This window comes from Macrosteles quadrilineatus, unplaced genomic scaffold (assembly GCF_028750875.1).
Source record: "Macrosteles quadrilineatus isolate MER2022 unplaced genomic scaffold, UCM_ALF_1.0 Scaffold_9__3_contigs__length_116548681, whole genome shotgun sequence".
Lineage (NCBI taxonomy): Eukaryota > Metazoa > Arthropoda > Insecta > Hemiptera > Cicadellidae > Macrosteles > Macrosteles quadrilineatus.
The window spans coordinates 113477987-113503427 of NW_026542602.1; the positions used below are offsets into that span (position 1 = coordinate 113477987).

Here is a 25441-nt window from a genome sequence, read left to right on the forward strand (position 1 = left end):
TGTATATTCTCCTTGATTTGCTCATATACGTCAACTGAGTTTACATTTATAAGGTAACTATCCGTATCTGTATATAATAGTTCTACATTTCCTTGACCAAATACACGAGGAAAAATATCATAAAAATATCTATACATTACGATTTTGCTTAGTTCAAGAATAGCCATACCTACTGCAATGGGTTTGTTAAAATTTACTTTAGTTTTATTTAGATGAACTGCTATCAGTTTTTCTGTAAATATAGTTCTATCACGAAAATTAGGCTTAGCAATAAGCTTATCGAGCCTTTTAGTGCTACAAACTATTTCCATATTCATTCTGTTTCTTACGTTTTCCATACATTTGCCATAAACCGAATTGTTCATGAGTTTGAAAAACTCCTTTTCAAACTCATTTTGCGCATTTTTTCTAAATGTTGTGTTTTTTTCGATGTATCCATACAACCACTTAGACTGAACAAATTTCATACCTCTATGGATTTTAACCAAAACCAATCCATGCTCTACGGCCTGTTTTAACGCTTGGCTGTGAATTATGTAATTACGTTTAGGTTCTAAAGTTGTTAACAATTTTGAATGTTTACTACCTGGTGGTACTTTTCTTTGGGCGCAAAATGGTAAGTCGTTGTGTTGTTCATGTAGATGTGCCGGATAATCTAGATCTACCTCAAGTATAAACCCTACTTCATCATTTTCACCAATATCATTAATTTTATTTTTTACTTCATCAATTTCAACAGGGGTTAACCATTTAAAGTCCTTTAACGGTAAACTTTCTCCCATTGCAGCCCCATAAAGGTTATTTATATCTAGGAATAATATAAAGTTTGAATTATCAACTGTCCAGAGTCCCTGATCCATAGGTTTGACACCAGGTTGTGATTCCGAGTCAAGATTTGTTTCTGAAACTAAATACTTATTTGATGCCTCGCAGTAACGTTTAGTGCACATAGAAATACCACCACGAATACCAGCTTCTATGAACATGTACTGTTCATAGCTTGTTAACAAATCGATTTCAACTTTAGTCAATTTAAGACACGCGTCGAACGAAAGGCCAGGAGCTGTGAAATACCAACCTGGGTCCAAACCATAATTGGATTTACAAACTTTTCGGAAATTTTCAAATACATCGCTTAATAGTAACACATCAGTCTTAAGGTAGATATCAGAAAATTCTCCTAAGGTTTGACAGTTAAATTTGTTCCAAACCTCAACAGCCCTATTATAATCTTCTACAGCAACTTCTGACTTATTTAGAGAGCTGTAAAACTGATCAATAGAAGGCAAGCTAGTCTCATTAAATTTTTCCCAGCCATCTATGTATTCGTAGGGAAAACAGCCTTTTTTTGTAACAATATTAAGTTTATCATAACCGAAATAAGAAAGTGTTTCATTGAATTGATTTTTGTCAAGATTTTTGACTAGTTCATCAAGACTTCTAGACATAAATTTGTACGAATCAAGAAAACGAATTTCAAATCTAGCAGCAACTTTCTTTGATAAAGAGATATACCGTTCTTCTGTATTAGGGATTACCTTTATTTCCATTTCATCATAATCGAGACTTTTAATAATAAAATGGAGGTCATAATTTGACATATTGTGCAAGACTACGGGCAAAAAGTGTGGATTTTGATATGACAAGTTACAATTTGAATGACTTGCACCTCTAAATTTCCCTGTATTAGGGTCGTGATCTCTAACCCTTAAATTATCAGCAGTAAACTGTTCTTCACATATGTGACAGCAAGATGAACGTTCAAACATGTCCACTTCTTCATCCGTTAACTCCATAGGCAACTTATTTTTGTACGTCTCGTACACTTTAAGAGCTTCATCTCTGATCTTTTGGCAAAATACCTTCACAGCATTTTCTCCGCGAAAAAGGACTGGTTCTGATTTTTCACCATTACTTGAAACAACATAATAACAAAAACTTGATGGGTAGTGCTTTTGATAGTCAACAGTTGAAGAGGTAGATTGATTTTGCGTAGCATGTTTAGTTTTGCAGGTGTGGGAGTTCTTACAATTCGGTCTTTTACAGTTCAAACAGCATTGATTCAAATTTTTACAGTTGACTCGGAAACAGTTAATACAACATTCATTGGGATTTTTACAGGTAAAAGAATTGCAATTATTACATGGACTTTTTTGTATTAATATACTTTCAAAATCAGCATATACAATGTACGGGACTTGTTGTTGGTGTTTGAAATTTTTAAATTTAAGTTTACAATTATCTTCATTAGGCATTTCTACAGCAACAGGTTCATGATTGTTACATAGCTGTTTATGTACATCGAAGGTAGGTTTATCATTAAAATGGATTAAACATGATTTACAAACAAATTTTCTTCCGTTGTGGTTAGAGGTTTGCGCGCTTACTAATTTATCAAAGTTTTTAATCCACACATAGTGAGATGTTGTTTCATTTTTCAATAGTAATAAATCACGGTGATCATCTTTTTCTTGTTTTGTTACTTTAATAGGATATACAATATATTCCTCACTATTGTGTTTCTTTTCTATTCCAAATATATTTATAGACATATTGTTTATCTGTTCAAATTTAGGTATTGACTTAAGTTTTACAGGATAGTTAATACAGTCCCAGTCATACGCTGCATTCATTTCTGCATTATCAATATAATTGCGGACTCTTTGTGGATTACGAGGTACATTTTTCGCCCATATACTATACTTGAAGCAATAATCATCCTGATTCTTTACATTTACAACAGCTTTCTTGTTTGCAATGAAAGCTGGTAAGGATATATGTTTACATCCTCTTAATGGATAGTATTTATTAATTCTTAGTTCCAGCCCTATAATACTCTTTAGACTCCATCCTGAACCTTTACCTTGGTGTTCTGATTGTTCTGTTAAAAGTTTATCAAAAGCGTTTTTACAATACGTGTTTAGATCTGTACCTAGTAGTATGGGCTCGTTTGCAGTCTTAAATGACAGTTCTTTGATTTCATCTTCTTCTCCTTCAGTTCTTGCATAGATACATTTTAAAATAATATTACATTTCAGAGTTTTCGACTTAAGAAGGCGTTCTTGAATTTTTGAAATAATCAAAGGTTTCGTGTGATATTTTAAAAAATTACCTATATCGATGTATCCTTCACCATTTGTTAAGTAATAGGTTTTAAGCCTACATTTTGCAGCAGACTCGGTCTCAATAATTGGCAAATAGCCCAATGTATTTTTTAAATGAGTGTTACTTGCAGGGTGATTGTCAGATTCTCTGTACCACGTATTACATGGTTTACAAAATTTGAGTTTAATCGTTGCAAGATAGTTTTGCATCGTTAACAGATTACAATAGAATAGTAATTTATATTTGACAATGATATGGAGTATTTCTTATTCAAATTATAAAATGTATTTTTCTATAATTGGCTAGTCCCTACGATGAATTGTACTATAGTAATTTATGGTTTTTCACTATCTCTTACTATTGATGATCTTCGAGCGCAGCTCAGCCAGGCGTCTGGTTTGAGCCAACGTGAGGTCTGCCGCAGCGGAGATTATTGTCACTGCCCCAGCATACTCCCCAAACCTGGCCTGGAGCGATGTGAGCTTCACACAATACGGCAGCCGTACTCTGTATGTTTGGTCATCCCTCCGTTCAAACTTAAACAAACATGTAAAATAAAATTAATTTATAATATTTTTTAAACGTGTGTTAAAATAAATTAAGTGCTGTTATCTTCTGTACCTTATCTAGAAATATATCAAAGTTTAGTTATAGGTTTAGTCATAAGTTTAATTTATAGGTAAAAAAATAATTAATCAACCTAAACATTAATTAACAAAGAAAATAATGATGAACATGAAACGATAAATTAAAGCCTTCTTGTTCCATACAATGACAATTTAGTTTTTTGGGCAATCATTTTTGAAATAATCATAATTCAAAATGTAGATATAAAAATAGAAATTGACATTGATAATTTAATTCATAAGTATGATTATTTAATTTAGGGTATTATTACTTGCAAATAAGTTTAATATACAGTGTATTTATCAGATAGTGATATAACATATCATCACTATTGAATCTTAGGTGAATTTGGTTGAAAACATTTTAAAGATATAAAGTATAACGTTTATAAATCTAAAGTTTTTTATCAATAATATTTTTATTTTTTTCCTACCTGAACATTAGGTTGAGGGAACACTGCCTTCAAGATAATGTAGAGGTCTTCAAGACTCTCCAGGCCTGATCCCTCGACGATGGAAACGTCCCAGGTGGAGGGTGTGGTCAGCGCGTTGGAGGAAGACATGATGATAATGATTTTGTGTGCGCGAATTATATATCTATATATATACTGATAAGATATGACGTCTTTGACCTTAACCTCCACACGTGGTATTTACGTTATCAGTCGGAAGTCATTAAACACACACGCTGCAACGCTGCACTTTGTAATGGTTACGCAAATTATTATGTTTTGATAAACTAATGCTGCATCCATGATAATCCCTATCAAGAGTTTTTGCACGCCACGATAAGCCTTGCATCATCAAGGATAATTATCAGCTCAGCGCTAAATATTTATTTAAATATACAAACAGTAGTTTTATGATATAAATGAATTTCAGATATAAATGTACAAATATCCTTATTAAACAAATTGTTTTCATGGTAAACAACGTCATCGTTAAATGACATGCCATAAAAGCGCTTTTAAGTCCACCATAAGTGTTTTTAAATTAATTTATTAAGATATTATTATTTATCCATTATTTCTTACATAAGGCTAACAATTTAACATTCTATTTACTCCACACATTTGGAAAACTATCTACACTCAACACTAAATGGCAGAAGCGAGAAGCGTTTGTCAGTCAAACGTTACCACCTTAAAAATCGAGTTTTAAATAAAAATATTTATAATACATCTTGTCGTACGCCCGACATCAGGTAACAAACACCCTTCCAAACCGACACACCTCCGACACCTTTCCCGTGTGCCAGCCTCCGCGGTGCCAGCTCTCTCAACCGTCCACCCCGACACGCCGACGGAAACTTTCGACACCGTGTGCCAGCTCTCTCACCGTGCCAGCTCTCTCACCCATGTACGTTCTCCCCGTGCCAGTTCTCTCAGCCGTTTAATAACACGGTGGTGCTAGCTCTCTCATTTTTACCCTACTATCATCCTTATTCTTTTTACTTTTCGTTGGAAATAATGATGGTAGTGCAATGAAACTTCCATACAATGGTCTTGCACCGGTCGGTAACGGAATCATCAGATCATAAATGTAGGATTTTTTACAAGCTCACTTTTACGTCAGTTCTAGGTCTCAACGGGTTAGTAAAAATACGTACATTATTGTCATACGTGTTTGATAAAGTTTCAAGTCGATCGTCGACACGAAAATCTCACATGTTGATGATGATTATTCAGTTAACTTTAAAGCAAGATTCGGATTTTTTTTCTTTTTATTTCCAAGTTATAATTTTATTAAACTTTCCCCCACTCCTCGAAATATGTATGTATGGAAATATTTGTTACATTTATTTCTCGGATACTAACTTGTATGTGTAGGTTCAGAAGACATATCAAGATTAAATACGTTAAACTGCAAAGGTTTAATAACGGAAAAAATGTGTTAAACGTTAGTTTCCATAACAGCTAGGGGTACTATTAAATCGTAACACATTCTGTAACATCGCAAGTAAAGTAGAGCACACGTTTCATTGGCGGTTTCATTTCATGGCTCAGATTGTGACACTATATTTTTATCCCAAGAACAATTGTAAAACTAAAGAGCGCCATTTCATAGAGCGGGCTCTAAGTCCCCAGCAGGTGTTAAGAGACGTGGGGATCGAGCAATGAGGTCTCTACCCAGGGAAACAGTCTCATATGAAACCTTATTTTCCACAAACATTGTCTGTATGACTCAAACCCTCATTAGAACATAGAGCGGGTGCTCTAAACAGTTTCATCGCTTATAATAAAAAGAGATGAAATCTCTAGAATAAAGGGTGAAAACTGCTTTGTCGTCTTCGTAACGGGCAAGACAAGTTCTGATTTGACGATAAAGCTTAACATAATCTTAAACTTCTTTGCATTGCAGAAATTGCACTCGAGACGCCAACTTACAAAAATAACGCTTGAGCTTTTGTTTTGTAAGCCAGCATTAAAGAGATGAAATTGAAAGACTGAGTTTAGCAAATATGGAAAGTTGCCTCAACTATAAGAACTCGAATGACAGAGAGAGTACTTTTGCATTATTTGTATTTAACATCCATATCTTAAGCTTCAATGAAGGCACCTATTCTGTAAATCAGTTGTAAAATGTACGTTTGATAATATAGGAATTTATTTTTTATTCATTTATCTAAAAAAATACTATTTTCTTCAACACCACTTCAACAGTTTTTGGGCTTCCGATAAATTAAATTTACCCAATGACCATATTTTAGTAAACTGCAAAATCTTTGAAATATGATTCTCCATGTGAGAGTGAAATGACTGATACGACGATGGATCAAAATTAATCGACTCATGACGTAAAGTGAATCAGTAACTCAATCTGTGATCCGATTAGGTTCGTAGAACAGATTCGATAATGTACATAACTACTGGAGTCTGATAGGTCATTGGAAAACACATTACAAGATTTACTTAAATGCAACGCTATCTGTTTTACGGAGCATGTATTGAATGATGTAAAAAATGATGATGATTTCACCAATATAGATCACCAGCATTTGATAACTAGTGGCCAGCCTATATCACTGTGAGATTATTAGGTCCAAATCGATATACAGAAATCTAGATCGAATAATCAAACAAGTCATCAAACGTAAACCAAGTTATACAAATGTGGCCAATAAGGGAGAGATCTGCGGTTGATATGCACATCTGCATCGTAAAGCTGGTTCTGCTTCGCCATGATGTTGACATGGAAACATGAGACCGACAAATATGTCTACTATCATATAGCATTGCTTGCATATCTGTCTGTGTACTGTACAGTGCACACTGTATGTATACTAAACCTCTACATATTACTCTATGTATCCTCACACAGTGTCTGTGTGCAGTAGTCACAAGTTGAGCAATCTATGTACCAGACCCAGACACTGCAAGGTCATGCTCTATTGACACAGCATCTACTGTGTACTGTATTGTAGCTACGTCTGTCTGTGTACTGTGCACCGTGTGTATACTGCAATATACTACTTACTCTATGTATACTATGCATACTCTATGTATTCTTTCATAGTGTCAGTGTCAGTGTGCAGCAGGCACAGTTGAACTATGTACCAGACACTGCAAGGTCATGCTCTATTGACACAGCATCTACTATGTACTGTATTGTCGCTACGTCTGTCTGTGTACTGTACACTGTGTGTATACTGCAATATACTACTTACTCTATGTATACTATGCATACTCTATTTATTCTTTCATAGTGTCAGTGTCAGTGTGCAGCAGGCACAGTTGAACTATGTACCAGACACTGCAAGGTCATGCTCTATTGACACAGCATCTACTATGTACTGTATTGTCGCTACGTCTGTCTGTGTACTGTACACTGTGTGTATACTGCAATATACTACTTACTCTATGTATACTATGCATACTCTATGTATTCTTTCATAGTGTCAGTGTCAGTGTGCAGCAGGCACAGTTGAACTATGTACCAGACACTGCAAGGTCATGCTCTATTGACACAGCATCTACTATGTACTGTATTGTCGCTACGTCTGTCTGTGTACTGTACACTGTGTGTATACTGCAATATACTACTTACTCTATGTATACTATGCATACTCTATTTATTCTTTCATAGTGTCAGTGTCAGTGTGCAGCAGGCACAGTTGAACTATGTACCAGACACTGCAAGGTCATGCTCTATTGACACAGCATCTACTGTGTACTGTATTGTCGCTACGTCTGTCTGTGTACTGTACACTGTGTGTATACTGCAATATACTACTTACTCTATGTATACTATGCATACTCTATGTATTCTTTCATAGTGTCAGTGTCAGTGTGCAGCAGGCACAGTTGAACTATGTACCAGACACTGCAAGGTCATGCTCTATTGACACAGCATCTACTGTGTACTGTATTGTCGCTACGTCTGTCTGTGTACTGTACACTGTGTGTATACTGCAATATACTACTTACTCTATGTATACTATGCATACTCTATGTATTCTTTCATAGTGTCAGTGTCAGTGTGCAGCAGGCACAGTTGAACTATGTACCAGGCACTGCAAGGTCATGCTCTATTGACACAGCATCTACTGTGTACTGTATTGTCGCTACGTCTGTCTGTGTACTGTACACTGTGTGTATACTGCAATATACTACTTACTCTATGTATACTATGCATACTCTATGTATTCTTTCATAGTGTCAGTGTCAGTGTGCAGCAGGCACAGTTGAACTATGTACCAGACACTGCAAGGTCATGCTCTATTGACACAGCATCTACTGTGTACTGTATTGTCGCTACGTCTGTCTGTGTACTGTACACTGTGTGTATACTGCAATATACTACTTACTCTATGTATACTATGCATACTCTATGTATACTATGCATACTCTATGTATTCTTTCATAGTGTCAGTGTCAGTGTGCAGCAGGCACAGTTGAACTATGTACCAGACACTGCAAGGTCATGCTCTATTGACACAGCATCTACTATGTACTGTATTGTCGCTACGTCTGTCTGTGTACTGTACACTGTGTGTATACTGCAATATACTACTTACTCTATGTATACTATGCATACTCTATGTATTCTTTCATAGTGTCAGTGTCAGTGTGCAGCAGGCACAGTTGAACTATGTACCAGACACTGCAAGGTCATGCTCTATTGACACAGCATCTACTGTGTACTGTATTGTCGCTACGTCTGTCTGTGTACTGTACACTGTGTGTATACTGCAATATACTACTTACTCTATGTATACTATGCATACTCTATGTATTCTTTCATAGTGTCAGTGTCAGTGTGCAGCAGGCACAGTTGAACTATGTACCAGACACTGCAAGGTCATGCTCTATTGACACAGCATCTACTATGTACTGTATTGTCGCTACGTCTGTCTGTGTACTGTACACTGTGTGTATACTGCAATATACTACTTACTCTATGTATACTATGCATACTCTATGTATTCTTTCATAGTGTCAGTGTCAGTGTGCAGCAGGCACAGTTGAACTATGTACCAGACACTGCAAGGTCATGCTCTATTGACACGGCATCTACTGTGTACTGTATTGTCGCTACGTCTGTCTGTGTACTGTACACTGTGTGTATACTGCAATATACTACTTACTCTATGTATACTATGCATACTCTATGTATTCTTTCATAGTGTCAGTGTCAGTGTGCAGCAGGCACAGTTGAACTATGTACCAGACACTGCAAGGTCATGCTCTATTGACACAGCATCTACTGTGTACTGTATTGTCGCTACGTCTGTCTGTGTACTGTACACTGTGTGTATACTGCAATATACTACTTACTCTATGTATACTATGCATACTCTATGTATTCTTTCATAGTGTCAGTGTCAGTGTGCAGCAGGCACAGTTGAACTATGTACCAGACACTGCAAGGTCATGCTCTATTGACACAGCATCTACTGTGTACTGTATTGTAGCTACGTCTGTCTGTGTACTGTACACTGTGTGTATACTGCAATATACTACTTACTCTATGTATACTATGCATACTCTATGTATTCTTTCATAGTGTCAGTGTCAGTGTGCAGCAGGCACAGTTGAACTATGTACCAGACACTGCAAGGTCATGCTCTATTGACACAGCATCTACTGTGTACTGTATTGTCGCTACGTCTGTCTGTGTACTGTACACTGTGTGTATACTGCAATATACTACTTACTCTATGTATACTATGCATACTCTATGTATTCTTTCATAGTGTCAGTGTCAGTGTGCAGCAGGCACAGTTGAACTATGTACCAGACACAGCAAGGTCATTCTCTATTGACACAGCATCTACTGTGTACTGTATTGTAGCTACGTCTGTCTGTGTACTGTGCACTGTGTGTATACTGCAATACTACATACTCTATGTATACTATGCATACTCTATGTATTCTTTCATAGTGTCAATGTCAGTGTGCAGCAGTCACAGTTGAACTATGTACCAGACACAGCAAGGTCATTCTCTATTGACACAGCATCTACTGTGTACTGTATTGTAGCTACGTCTGTCTGTGTACTGTGCACTGTGTGTATACTGCAATACTACATACTCTATGTATACTATGCATACTCTATGTATTCTTTCATAGTGTCAGTGTCAGTGTGCAGCAGTCACAGTTGAACTATGTACCAGACACAGCAAGGTCATTCTCTATTGACACAGCATCTACTGTGTACTGTATTGTAGCTACGTCTGTCTGTGTACTGTGCACTGTGTGTATACTGCAATACTACATACTCTATGTATACTATGCATACTCTATGTATTCTTTCATAGTGTCAGTGTCAGTGTGCAGCAGTCACAGTTGAACTATGCACCAGGCACTGCAAGGTCATTCTCTATTGACACAGCATCTACTGTGTACTGTATTGTAGCTACGTCTGTCTGTGTACTGTACACTGTGTGTATACTGCAATACTACATACTCTATGTATACTATGCATACTCTATTTATTCTTTCATAGTGTCAGTGTCAGTGTGCAGCAGTCACAGTTGAACTATGTACCAGACACTGCAAGGTCATTCTCATGTTGACGCAACACCTACTGTCTCCTTCCACATAGCCTTGCTTGCAAGTCTGCATGTCTACTATGCTTTGTAAAAAGTACTCCTATATTGGGTTTTATTGGTTCATTTGATTTGAATTGTGTGTACGTTGTAGCTTTATTGTCTAAAATAGAGGTTACTAGCTTCGAGCACTCGGTCAACATGGCGTTTATTTCGAGTGAGACGAGTTCTATATAATAACGATTTTTATAGTATAAATATAGAGGAAATAATTGTGTCACTCTTACAATGAAATTATAAACATTTAATTTTCCAATAATCTTAACCTTTATCGTAAACTAAATCAAAAAGACAAAGAATTTAGACTCTAAAATACACACAAATTTAAAGCTCGGAGTGAAATCGTTCGGCAGTGTTTCACCTCTAAAATAGCAATAATTTATACATTTTTTCCAGACAAGCCTTTTATTCTCCAGAGGTATCTTTGTGTATGAACGACAATCAGAGCTTCCATTACTATTTACAATTCCCAGGGAGTTACTTTTTGTGACAAATCAACTGATTTCCCATTACCCTAAACACACTACATGTTTTCAAGTATGTATTTCCCTCAAGTACGCTATTTATATGCACAAACTTAGAGAAGGACGCTAGACAGGACCGAATACTTAGAAAGTCGTCAAGGTCCAGAGACTAAAGGCCCCAAACCTCGCGCCTGACCCTGTCCCAAAATGTGCGTCTGGGCGTGGCGGTGGCGTAGCCTTCGTGGACCACCTCCACCTACAGCGAACCTACGAAGAAGTGTACAGATAGTCAATCAGAGCGAAAACCCCCTAGATAGTTTCCGGAGATAAAATATATCATGAGATCTTCGATATTTCACCAGTAAATACTCGTACTTTGGCATAACATACCCAGCCATGAATTTGGATTTGATTGTGACTATACTGAAGTTCCAAAGATGCAAGCCAGGAAAAATGAGAGACACCAGCAACACAATCCAGTAAGTAGCTTTAGGTTACTTAACTTGCTAAATATTGGTGAGGTAGGTACATAAAAGAGGCATACTTATTAGATTAGATTTTCACGACGCCGTCGCCTCAGGGTGCGTAGTTCGTAGTGAAGATGAATGAACGTAAAAGGTTGAATGAATGAGATGACAAGGAATTCATCAAACGTCGACGCAGTAACATTTTTAGCTCACGTTTAACAATTCGAAATAACAAACTACTGTATATTTTGAGTGTCTATCCATGGTAGCATATGAAATCGGTATAGCGCAATTGCGTGATGAGAAATTCCGAATAATGAATTGCGTAATTTAATTGACAGTCTAGTGTTATCGCAGTCGCAGTTCCGGTGTCTGAGTGGCAAGGCCCGAATCTGTTATCAGTGCAGACAACAGTTGCTGTTATCACCGCCAGACACTGATAAGAGGTATCAGCTGCACCCAGATAACACTGCATCACAGCGCGCCAACTGGCGATCAACTGTTAAAACTGTTAAATTGTAAACGATTTTTTAACACTTGTAACTGTTGTATAGGCCTGTCGTATAATTATTTCAATTCACCTATGGATTTAGTATAGTGACTTAATCGGATGACGGAACGTTAATTCTTCTGTTGATCGGTAGAAAGGTCAAAAAAGGTCTACAAAAAAAGGTCTAAAAAGGTAAAAAGGTCTACATCCAAAGATGTAGAGATTACCATTGCGAACTTAAAGTAATAGCAAAAACTATTTTTTAAACTACAATTTTAAGCAGTTTACTTTGACTAAGTTAATACGTAGATGGTTGGAGCAGATTCAAAGTGGTTGGAACTTATCAACAGTTTTTTTTCTGATCGGATAAATCCACAAGAATGTAATAACTCTACACAGACCAATCGCGTGACGAGACGGACTATCTGACCGGTCGATGCTATCACAAGATTGAGGAAACGTGCGATTTGTCCGGCAAAACCACTGTCGAGCAATCAAGTCGTCATACAGTACTCTACATACGGTACACAATACACAACAACACCCACAGCGATTTCCTGCTTTGGTTATCCTCTGTTGCTCATATTTACGGTTATTTTCAATACAGGTCTAAAAGCATCTGTTCTAGGGCCAAAAAAATCAGGTTGAGTATAGAACATCAGCTGTAAATACTTTAAAATCCGTCTGCTGTTTACCAAAGAAAATATTGCGGATTGTTAAAAATCCTATCGCGTCGTTAGTGAAATATTGACAAAATGTTGACAATGTGTTCATCATGACTTTTTATCGATGTATAGACTAATACCATCAACTATATACCTCACCTTTATGTTATATAGTCAATAATAATACAAATACAAACATATTTAAGAATTTGAACGTACTATAATAACTGATAAATCTAAACAAAAGAACAGTATCAGCTGTTCGCATGCTAGCAAAACTAGTAGCTGAGTGGTTATTATTGTTGCCTATAGCTATCAGAAATTCACCACCGGTTCGATCCTGAGAAAAATTAGCTTTTGAATGGTTTGAAACCGGGTCTAGCTGTTCTTGGGCGTTTGAATGAATGAATGGTCTTGGCTAAATGAACAGCTGATCTCGGTCTGTAAGAAAGCTTCTCATTCCGTTCTACGACCATCCCTCGTTCATAAGGTTTCAAATACGTCCAGTTAGTTACACCCCCCTCGAAATTGGTGTAAATCATAGGAAATAATCTAATGATGTACAGAATGACAATGTTCGGGCTCGGTGTCGGCGTTTTGTAGATTTCGGCGGCTCGCGATGGCGGGAGTGGAGACATAATACAGACGCGAACAGAAATAGCGAGTGGTCCGCGACACGCTGGAATCTAGAATCTAGCTCCGCGTAGTAACTGGATACTACGTACACGACCACTCGACCACTGTCCAGCATGGGTAAAGCAGGCTTAATTCAGCTGTGCTGATTAATCTGTATACTTAATACAATATGGGGTCTTCTCTGTAACATCCCATTTTCAGCAGGCACGAAATTAAAAAAAGAAGGTGGAACATTTTTATAACAAGTTCAAACAAGTTAAGTCTTGAGCTCCATGAAAGCATTTTGATAGTGAGCCAACTTTACAAATTCCTGTGAAATCATCAAATTACAAAATTTGCGAAACACTTTGATATTCTGAGAGTGAGACAACTTTTGACATTTCCTAATACCGAATATTACCAAAAAACAGGTGAACCTCTTGCATGTTAAGTCCCCTTGATTCTTTTGCTCTATTTACTTTCATACTAATGTACAATGTTCCAGCAATCTACATGTGTACTCCTAATTAGATATCTAGCGAAACAAATGCATATCTTTCTTGCATAATATTCCTAATTTATATCTGAACTGTTAATGAGTAATTAAATAGTTATATAAGATTGCGCCAACCCGACAATATAAATATAGTACATCGATATACTACCGGATTCATTCAGGAATTCATACCGGATAGGCACTAACTTTGAGCCAAATTACAAGTATCCAAGTAAGAATACACCGTCTATAGAAGCGCTATCCGACTTGGTCGCCATGTTATCCTTGGACTAGACCTAGAGCTACTAGTGGCTAACCTTGGATAGCTAATATCCTTTTTTTGTACAGGCTTTGCGTTGCAACCTTCTCTTTTGTTTTATTCTTGTAGACATAAATCACACAGACTTACTGCAAATTGAATCAACAGACTGAGCATTCGATAATGAGTCGAAATTCAAAAATCGTTCAGTATCCATAAACGGCTTTTTTAAATAGTCCAATTCAAACGGGTTAGCTGAGTAAGCAACTGGAAGATTTCTCAGGCCAACGAGCGACTAAATATTATGTGGAGTATACAAATAATCAAATCAAATGTTTTGTCTAAATTCTCTATTAGTTTTAGATAATATGATGGTTTACATGATATACTAGATGCAATAGCTTACAAAAAGTTGATACACCTCTTTGACATACAGTAGTTAAACGTTGCTCACTGGTCGGTACGGGATTTTTCAAAAGTTAAAAACATTGAATCAAATGAGAATGTACCAACTGCGTCGTCACGGCCGTCAACGGCGTTCCGCACCTTCGGGATGTCCGATAGAAAGTCTGGAGCTACGAACTCCAGGACACTTCCGTGCTTCCGTGACGACGGATCCGTCCGACCGATCCAATGCGCGCGGGCTTCGGACGTTCGGGACGGTCGGTACCTGGTCGGTACGGCATTTTCAGCGTCCTACGCAGTCTGCTCTTCGTTCTATGTTGTGCTCGTGTTCAGTTGTCCAGGTTGCACTGGATGACGAAAATTCGTTTCCTCTCTAGATAATTCTGCTTCCAGCATCAGCGATAGAGTTTCTAACTTGTCATCCACTTCAACCTGAGTCATCCTAAAGTATTCAAAAAACTTAACGTCATTTTCATCCGGTCAGGGAACAAAGTGTGGAATTCACCACCAATCAACCTTTTCCTATTGATGTCGTGAATCCAAAACCTCCTTTTTGTTAACATAGCATTCTCCTCTTATTCTATTAAAAATGGATACAGCATTTTCTCCCCAACATCCATCTTTTAACAGATCCTCTCCCAAACTGACTTCTCTTTTGGCGAAAGGCGGATGGGGACATCGAAGAACGCCTGAACGGCGAAACGCCCGATCCAGTGCGCGCACCCCCTCTAAACAATTCCGAGACGACCGTAACGGCCGCACTGAATTTTAGAAACCAATAAAAAATGATACAATAATCTTCGACTGGACCATTGACCTGGTGCATCAATGCATTGCACGCAAGCCGACAATGTCCAAAATTGGCTCCAATTGAGGGGTCAAGGGTTTTGTTTTTAATTACAGTGGCGGTCCGCTATCGACTGATACGGTAATTGGGGGGGGGGTCGATGTCCCCGCATTTCAACGCGTCAACCCCCCCCCCCCCCCAACTATAGGCCCTCACACACGCACACATATCGATTGCAACTTGTACCTGAAACATGTGAGGGTTTGAAAACGAAACCGTCTTGGTCACACGAGGAAGTGAAAAAAAAACGGAGGCTGGAGAATGAAACTTTATACCAAAAAGTCACCTATACTTTACGCCGCCTTATAACATTATTCATGATGGGCTTGTGCTACAATATTAGATGTAAGTTTTTCGTAGGAAATTTTTCTATTACAAATATATAATTAACAATTAAATATGCCATATCAAAATTACTACAATAAACATATGGCTATGGAAAACCACATCCGTGCGATTAAGTGTAATAAAAATACCCCCGCCGCAGCAAACCTGCAGACAAAGCGAATTTCCATTTGACTGATTGGATTTACACTGAAATGTATACTTACAAATATAACATTTATTCTTGATTTAAATAGAATTAGTTTAACAAGTACTTAGGTTTGCTGCATCAGGGAGGGTAAAACTGCTTTTTTTGTAAAATGTGAATAGTTAGTAAGAAATAAAAACATTTTCCAAATTTGATCAAGATATGTTCACAAACAAGCAAACTACAACAGTTTACTTATTCTCCATAAGAATAACATGGGAATTTTAAATTTACAATTTTTTGGAATTTTCTCCGTAACCATTAGGCGCATAATAACGCTTCAATATACTAAATTATTTGTTTTTTTAAGCTCTACAAAATGGTTTGGAAAGAAATTGCTAAATTTTATGTTTTTTGGGTCAAAAATGGGAAAAACCTATTTTTACCCCATAAAACCCCCCGTAAACCCCCGTTCCCATGGTCCGATCATGCTGGATCGCGAACTCGTTCGAATAAATGTACGTTTACACGTTTGTACCAAATTTCATCAAAATCGGATAATTTTTGCTCGAGTTATCGTGCTGACGGACACAAATATATATATATATATATATATATATATATATGAATTTGAACGGATGGTGTTTTTGGCCTCTAGGGACCTCAAAACGAAAATAAAAATCGGTCCCACGTCCAGGTCTTACCATGAGTACTACGGTAATAGCTTATCTTACTTCTTACTAATATTATAAATGTGAAAGTTTAGATGTATGGATGTATGTTTGTGACAAGTGAACGCAAAGAATACTGGTCGGATCGGGCTGAAATTCGGCATGATGATAGCTCATATTCCCGATTAACATATAGGCATATTTTTATCCCAAAAATCCTTCCGGGCTCCGCCCCAGTGGCTCTGGCGTTTCCCATGTTAACCTTATGAGAAATGGAATTAATGAATCTTAACAGCTGTTTCAATTAAACAAGTTGGTTCTGTTCTATGATGTTCAATAGCATTAAAGTTACAAGGATTACCAACAGGGTGCAGCACTATTATTTCTTTTACATTTATGACAACAGCTAATTTGCAACCAAAAGGTGAGTGAGCGTAGCGAGCGAACTTCAACCTGGAGGCGAGTGAGCGTAGCGAACGAGCTAACCTGAAGGAAAGTGAGCGCAGCGAACGAGCTCCAACCTAAAGGTGAGTGAGCGTAGCGAACGAACTTCAACCAGGACGTGATTGAGCTATGCAAACGAGATCATCTTGAAAATTAAGAAGTTAAACGGGGCAAAGCCCGCGGGTTACAGCTAGTTCCCTATATGGGAAATTCGCTAATAGGAATGCTATTTTATTTAACATATGTTTTTATTGCGATTAAAACGTGCTAATTCATGCACTAACTTAACAATAGTACTCAAAATTAATTTCGTAGCCGATTGTATAGACATAGTTAGCATACTTAAATATTATAATAATTTTGTTTAAAACAACTAAGTTTATATTTTCTTATAATGAAATACAAAATAATGACATAGTCCGTCTAGTTTTACTAAACAAATCTTATAAAACTCAATAAACATAAAATTTTGTTAAAAACGTTATCAACATTAATGCGAGCTCCTACGATACAATTTTAAAATTTAAATCTAATACAAATTAGTAAAGTATTACTAACCTGAAGTGTAAAATCCGAGAACTATACTCGACAACTTCCGACACAATACTGACAGATTGGTATCAATTCACAATTCGCGAAACATGACGGTGCGAAAGTGAGGTTATGTGGAGACAATGGCGCGCTGCGGTGTGCAGTGGCAACAATGCCCGCGTCAGCTGTTTTTTTGTCTGGCTCGCGTCTAGACAAGTCAGCTGATACGCGTCACGTGGTCCCGCCTAACCTAAATAACCAGACAGCAATCATTCTTTGATAACACCGCCACTTAGGCGAATCGCTCAGGTGTGAACTTCAAATTATGGAAAAACTCCAGGTTATAAAACAAACCGTTGTGGAAAAACGGCAGTATTTAATTAGTGAAATGTTACAAAGTTCTTCAATGTTGTGCGAATTAAATTGAAAAGGAGACCGCAGTTTTAAGAATATTAATGTCTAGAAATATTTATTACACAACAAAAATAGCACTAAATTTGATTTACACCTGATAAAATATTTTAGTGCAAGATATCCTTGAACGCACTTAGGAAAAAAACATTTTATTTTTTCATCAAATCTAATTAAATTGTAATAAAATACACCGATCTCCGAGATATTGTGAAAGTAAAATTGATATCAACAATGTAGTTAGTTTAACATTGTTGTCTAAAACATATTTTATTTTAAATCGAAAAAGGTATACATTATGGACAGCAAATACATAATGGTGTAATCGTTCGAGCCATTGTATAAAGACAAGTCACTATCAGTAAAATAACTAATAATAACACAAGGTCGATTTCTTTCGTTGAAGTATTAAGGGAACCTATTTACTAACCCGTTCGTTTATTTTCTATTTTCATATAGCCAATAACTTAAGGTTTTAGATGAGTTGGCTGTTAAATATCACTGATAAAATAAGTCATATAAAAAATTGTGACGTTAATTGAAATAGTTATTATTGTTTTATATTCTTTGAATACCTATTTATTACTGCTAACACGAGATTAATGGTTATATGTACGAAACTATTTAACAAAAAATTTTATTGGTTTTTCCTTATAGTGGTTATTTACATGATAGAGCATGTATTTAGTATTTTCACTAAAAGATCAAGACACGTCATTGTGATTAAGTAATGGTACTCAGACCACAGTGTTAGTTCATAGTTTGTGGGTGCCAAATGTGAATTAAGGTTTAAGTACTTCAAACATAAAAAAGAAACACGACTGTATTCTTTGAATTTAATTTGTTGTATGCAGAAAACGTTGAAAATAACGTCAAGAGCTATAGTAACGTGTTATTACTTACAGGCGCGATTTAACACGTAAATACCTATCTAATAAGCCTAGTTACTCACGCGTCTGCACAATTGTACGATCTATGTATGTCGGTGACACCACCTCACAGTTGCAACTGCAGACTGTGTGTGTAACAGCTGTGCATGCTGTGTAGCCTTTAATTACACATGACTCACGGCTGCTTCTGCTATACGCCCGCCAAAAACATCCGCCAAATATTACATGTGCTACATGTTTGCAGTATCCTTATCAAAGTAGTGGTTCTTTTCTTTTACTGCAGTTAGCTTAAAAGGGTTGGAATCTATATGTAGGCAAACATGAATTTTGTGATAATTGTTTTGAAGCTGCCATGCATCCGATGGCCATGTTTAAAGTGTCATTGGATAGGTTGTGGCCTGTAGATTTGCCATCAAACAAAACATGTTTGAAACTCCATCAGGGTTCTGCCCCAGTGGCCTTCAAAGTTCTTATGTTATTCGTATGAAGAATATGTTTGTTTACATTTGAACAGATGAATACGGTACTTAAAAAAATGTACACTGTTTGAAACAGTTGGTTATACTCAAATTGAAATTAATGGAGATATGATTTGTTTGAAAATATAAAAATGTACTTTGTTTTTCTGGTTTCAAAATTGGTGTTTCACTGCCAAACACAAAACATGAATTGGTTCAATGAATTAAAAGTCAACGTGACAGTGGTTGTAAAGGAAATTGGCAATTTTTTTGTTTTATGGGTAAAAATTTGAGAAAAAGCTTTTAAAAATTGCTAAGTGCCATGACACTTCATTTCCATGACCCAATATTAATGGCTCGTAAACTCGTTCAAGTATATTCAGCCCAACATGTTCATGCCAAATTTAATATAAATCGGACCAAAATTACTCGAGTTATCTTGTTCACTGACACACATCGTTCACTATGTCTCATTCTATGAATTTCAGCCCCGCGTTCACACTGTTCTATGACCTGTCCCACTTGAATTTTCATCTAGCAATGCGACAGGTTCATTGAATAACACATTGTTTGACATCAATCTACTTACACATGTATGTACTGTAAATGCAATCATTGTTTTAAGAATTCACTAATATTTTATGTAACAACGTAAAGATGCTTACAGACACAGAAAAATCGGCACCTTCAATCTGCTACTGCATCCAACTCACCTGAAAAAATCAATCATTAGAACTTGTATTACAAAGGAGAATTAACGTGTAGATCGTTGGTATGGATGGCGAAATATTCTCTAGCTCACCATATAATCAAGTGTTCAGGTTTGCTACAAACCTTTAACGAAAACCCACAGAATTATCTTTTGTGGGATTTTACAATAATGAGTACTGGTCATTAGTTTTAGTGAATGTGGCCGCCAGTGTGTTATAATATTGGTGACCAGACCAACTTAAAGAACTTACCTCAATCGGACTCAATAGAATGCAAAAACCTAAAATTCTTGTTAAATAATCGTTTAATACAATGGGTTGAGTATAATGTAGTCCATAGTACAGTATTACGATTAAGTAAAATAGTAATGAATTTTCACATGATGAAACATAATATAGTTAATTATGAACAGATTATAGAAATCACCGACATTAACACGACGATTAAATACTGAATGTATCATTTAGTGACTTAATATGGGACTAAAACTTGATATTTATCTTCATATAGGCCCATTACGATTAATGAATTTTTATTGAAATTAAAGTTTTAAAATCAGGTAGTTCAACCACAACAGAGTTTCTATATGGACAATTAATATTTGTCGTGATGAAACAATATGAGATTGGCCTAACACTTTTAATAAATTATTTGAAACTTTGTAATTTTTGATAATTTTTAAGGAACAATCTGTGTCCAACGAGACACAACAGTTTTGTAACTCTGAGAATATTTGAATGACAATCATAACTTTGACGTATAATTTAACATCAAAATGATGCGGAATGCGCCCAGGTGCAGGTACTTACGCCCGTGGGCGCTGACTAACGTGGGGGCGCGACGGCCGCCCTCAGTTGCCGAATTTGGGAACGAGAGCCCGCCCCACGAATTAGTACCTCGCGATTTGCTGTCTCTTGACCGTAAAATTGCCACATGCATATTGAGATTATGTGGTATATACCATGACGTTATGTATACGCAATGGACGGTTGATTTGGAAAAGTGAGCACGTGCGTACAAAGTGGAATACCAAAATCACTTAAATTGATATAGTGTACAAAACAGTGATATAGTGTACAGTTAGATAAATTCTGAACATATTCACTCATTGAATGCCGTGTATATAACACTTCAAAATATATTATTTGGTAATTGTAATGTACTTGTGCAAAATGTTTCTCAATAATGTTTTTTAGTTAGTAATCATTCAGTCAATCAAAAATACATTGCAACACTGTACGAGTTGCAATTGTTTACACGTACTTCGGAGAAAGAATACAATTACATAATGATATTCTTGCATCTGGCCAAACGCTGGCGTTACAATGATTTGGTCGTTTGAGTAGTTGTTATTGGCTAAATTAATTTAAATTCAAACGTCGACCAGTTAGCTAAACGAACATTTAATATTGTGTTTCATAGACAATGCTATTGACCCATTTCAGTATAGAAATACTTTACAGTAAAGGGGTTGTTAAAATGTAAATTATTGATGTTGAAAAGTAATAAGTAAATAAAAAAATAACGGTAAAGTGCCGCGACCTTTTCTGTGATACTAAAAGAAGCACGAATCTGTGAATGAGGTGCATCCTAGGTAGTGCAGGCGTTCTACTAAGTGAAGTAATACAGTAGAAGCTATACGCATTTACTGTACGATTACCACATAAACTTATGTCATATATTATACAACCAGCAAACTATAGGCGCTAAATATTCAGTGATTAGAAATTTGGGAACACGTATAGAACCTGAGAGGGGTTCTATGATTTGGAAACTTTTTATCATACCACTTAACTGTAGTATATTTTAACTCTATCAATTGATGAGAGGGTAACATAATAATACAATGTAACAATACTACCAGCTTACAGCAAAACGAAATTAATTCGTTATCAAAAATGTATAAAAGAAAACGAGGTGCTAGGAGAACAAACCAAGTACAAATTAAATATATATTTTCCATTCCATTTGCGATCGTCCTAGGTAAGAGGACTAGGCAAAGGGATTGACTGATATGGTGATAGCTTATGTTATATATACGAAAAGTAGAGATAAATCAGTGTGGTTCAGGCAAACAACTTTGTAGCTAAATGCATCCAAAATGTAGGCCAACATTGTAGCAGCCAAACTTGGAGAAAATCAATACTTTTTGTAGCAATATTGTCCGAAGCGGGGTCATAGATAGGCTTAAAAGGAAAATCCATGAACGCAATTAGTTATCGCTTATAAAAGACCGGATCATCGAGAGTGAGGATCAATCAATACATGCCACGTGGTAGAGGGAAAAACTGGTTGCTCGACCATTTCGGAAAAATATTTCATTCGTTAGCTAGACTCCCTCGTATTTTAAAACTTTGTATTGTTTACCCTTTGGAATCAACCTCTATCACTTTTCTGCTGCTACACTACACACCATATTTCTAGCTGGATGGAAAACTAGTAGGTAGGATGTGAAACCGTGTCGAGGAATAATGAAGTAGGAGTTTTCCATTGACTAATCCAACCCAGATCTACAGCATTATTAAACTACTATGAAAAAGGTAGCATCAAAAGGGGAAGATAAAAACAGAATTGATTCACAACTTGACTTGAAAACATTGACGATTAGTCAGTTTACGATAGTAATCGTAGACGTTACCCAGACTTCGGCCCTGTACCCAGCCATATCTAGGCCAACCGTCTGCTGCTGGTGACTTTCTATGTCTGACTACAGTCGTAGGGTAGCTCACTACGCATGTTATCAGTACAACGTGTAAGCGTAGTCGTAGACGTAACCCAGACATCGGCCCTGTACCCAGCCATATCTAGGCCAACCGTCTGCTGCTGGTGACTTTCTATGTCTGACTACAGTCGTAGCGGGGTAGCTCACTACGCATGTTATCAGTACAACGTGTGAGCGCAGTCGTAGACGTAACCCAGACATCGGCCCTGTACCCAGCCATATCTAGGCCAACCGTCTGCTGCTGGTGACTTTCTATGTCTGACTACAGTCGTAGCAGGGTAGCTCACTACGCATGTTATCAGTACAACGTGTGAGCGTAGTCGTAGACGTAACCCAGACATCGGCCCTGTACCCAGCCATATCTAGGCCAACGGTCTGCTGCTGGTGACTTTCTATGTCTGACTACAGTCGTAGCAGGGTAATTCACTACGCATGTTATCAGTACAATGACTTGTGTGAGCGTAGTCGTAGACGTAACCCAGACTTCGGCCCTGTACCCAGCCATATGTAGACCAACCGTCTGCTGCTGGTGACTTTCTATGTCTGACTACAGTCGTAGCAGGGTAGCTCACTACGCATGTTATCAGTACAACGTGTAAGCGTAGTCGTAGACGTAACCCAGACATCGGCCCTGTACCCAGCCATATCTAGGCCAACCGTCTGCTGCTGGTGACTTTCTATGCCTGACTACAGTCGTAGCTGGGTACCTCACTACGCATGTTATCAGTACAACGTGTGAGCGTAGTCGTAGACGTAACCCAGACATCGGCCCTGTACCCAGATTTATGTAGGCCAACCGTCTGCTGCTGGTGACTTTCTATGTCTGACTACAGTCGTAGCAGGGTAGCTCACTACGCATGTTATCAGTACAACGTGTAAGCGTAGTCGTAGACGTAACCCAGACATTGGCCCTGTACCCAGCCATATCTAGGCCAACCGTCTGCTGCTGGTGACTTTCTATGTCTGACTACAGTCGTAGCAGGGTACCTCACTACGCATGTTATCAGTACATTGTCTGAGCGTAGTCGTAGACGTAACCCAGACATCGGCCCTGTACCCAGCCATATGTAGGCCAACCGTCTGCTGCTGGTGACTTTCTATGTCTGACTACAGTCGTAGCAGGGTAGCTCACTACGCATGTTATCAGTACAACGTGTGAGCGTAGTCGTAGACGTAACCCAGACATCGGCCCTGTACCCAGCCATATGTAGGCCAACCGTCTGCTGCTGTTGACTTTCTATGCCTGACTACAGTCGTAGTAGGGTGGCTCACTACGCATGTTATCAGTACAATGTGTGAGCGTAGTCGTAGACGTAACCCAGACATCGGCCCTGTACCCAGATTTATGTAGGCCAACCGTCTGCTGCTGGTGACTTTCTATGTCTCACCACAGTCGTAGCAGGGTAGCTCGCTACGCATGTTATCAGTACAACGTGTGAGCGTAGTCGTAGACGTAACCCAGACATCGGCCCTGTACCCAGCCATATGTAGGCCAACCGTCTGCTGCAGGTGACTTTCTATGCCTGACTACAGTCGTAGCAGGGTAGCTCACTACGCATGTTATCAGTACAACGTGTGAGCGTAGTCGTAGACGTAACCCAGACATCGGCCCTGTACCCAGATATATGTAGGCCAACCGTATGCTGCTGGTGACTTTCTATGTCTCACCACAGTCGTAGCAGGGTAGCTCACTACGCATGTTATCAGTACAACGTGTGAGCGTAGTCGTAGACGTAACCCAGACTTCGACCCTGTACCAAGCCATATGTAGACCAACCGTCTGCTGCTGGTGACTTTCTATGTCTGACTACAGTCGTAGCATGGTACCTCACTACGCATGTTATCCGTACAATGACTTGTGTCGTGTCTGTATGAGCGTAGTCGTAGACGTAACCTAGACATCGGCCCTGTACTCAGCCATATGTAGGCCAACCGTCTGCTGCTGGTGACTTTCTATATCTCACTACAGTCGTAGCAGGGTAGCTCACTACGCATGTTATCAGTACAAAGTGTGAGCGTAGTCGTAGACGTAATACAGACATCGGCCCTGTACCCAGCCATATGTAGGCCAACCGTCTGCTGCTGGTGACTTTCTATGTCTCACCACAGTCGTAGCAGGGTAGCTCACTACGCATGTTATCAGTACAATGTGTGAGCGTAGTCGTAGACGTAACCCAGACATCGGCCCTGTACCCAGCCATATGTAGGCCAACCGTCTGCTGTTGGTGACTTTCTATGTCTCACCACAGTCGTAACAGGGTAGCTCACTACGCATGTTATCAGTACCTGTATGTTTTCCAGTAGGATAATTATTTTTTAACGTTTGCATTGAGAGTTAAGGGGTAGAGAGGGTACTCCCTTGAAACGTTAATCTATTAGAACATACCTAGGAAAACAACTTTAAACTTAATACAACATCGTTTAAAACTGTACGAAAAAGTGTATCAATCTTGTGCCTCATTTACTCCTGAATGTAATGGTGCAACACTAAAAGACATAGACATAGAGATGGTGATAATCGGCGGTTTTTGATGGGTTTGTTGTGACCAGTGTCTGTTTGTTTGTTGTCTGGCAGCGCGTTGCATGTTGTCGCTGTCTAGACACAACCTAATACGGGAACACTAATATAATTCTCTTTCTT

General features: G+C 37.8%; 1 protein-coding gene across 1 annotated transcript; it reads right to left on the reverse strand.

Annotated features, from left to right (window-relative positions):
* Nucleotides 1-3299: 3299 nt before the first annotated feature.
* LOC129003865 (uncharacterized) lies at nucleotides 3300-4320 on the reverse strand. The gene is made up of 2 exons (XM_054432193.1): nucleotides 4166-4320; nucleotides 3300-3641 (listed from the first exon to the last, which is right to left on the reverse strand). The coding sequence occupies exons 1-2, from the start codon at nucleotides 4292-4294 to the stop codon at nucleotides 3453-3455; spliced, it is 318 nt and encodes a 105-aa protein (XP_054288168.1). The 5' UTR covers nucleotides 4295-4320; the 3' UTR covers nucleotides 3300-3452.
* Nucleotides 4321-25441: the final 21121 nt, after the last annotated feature.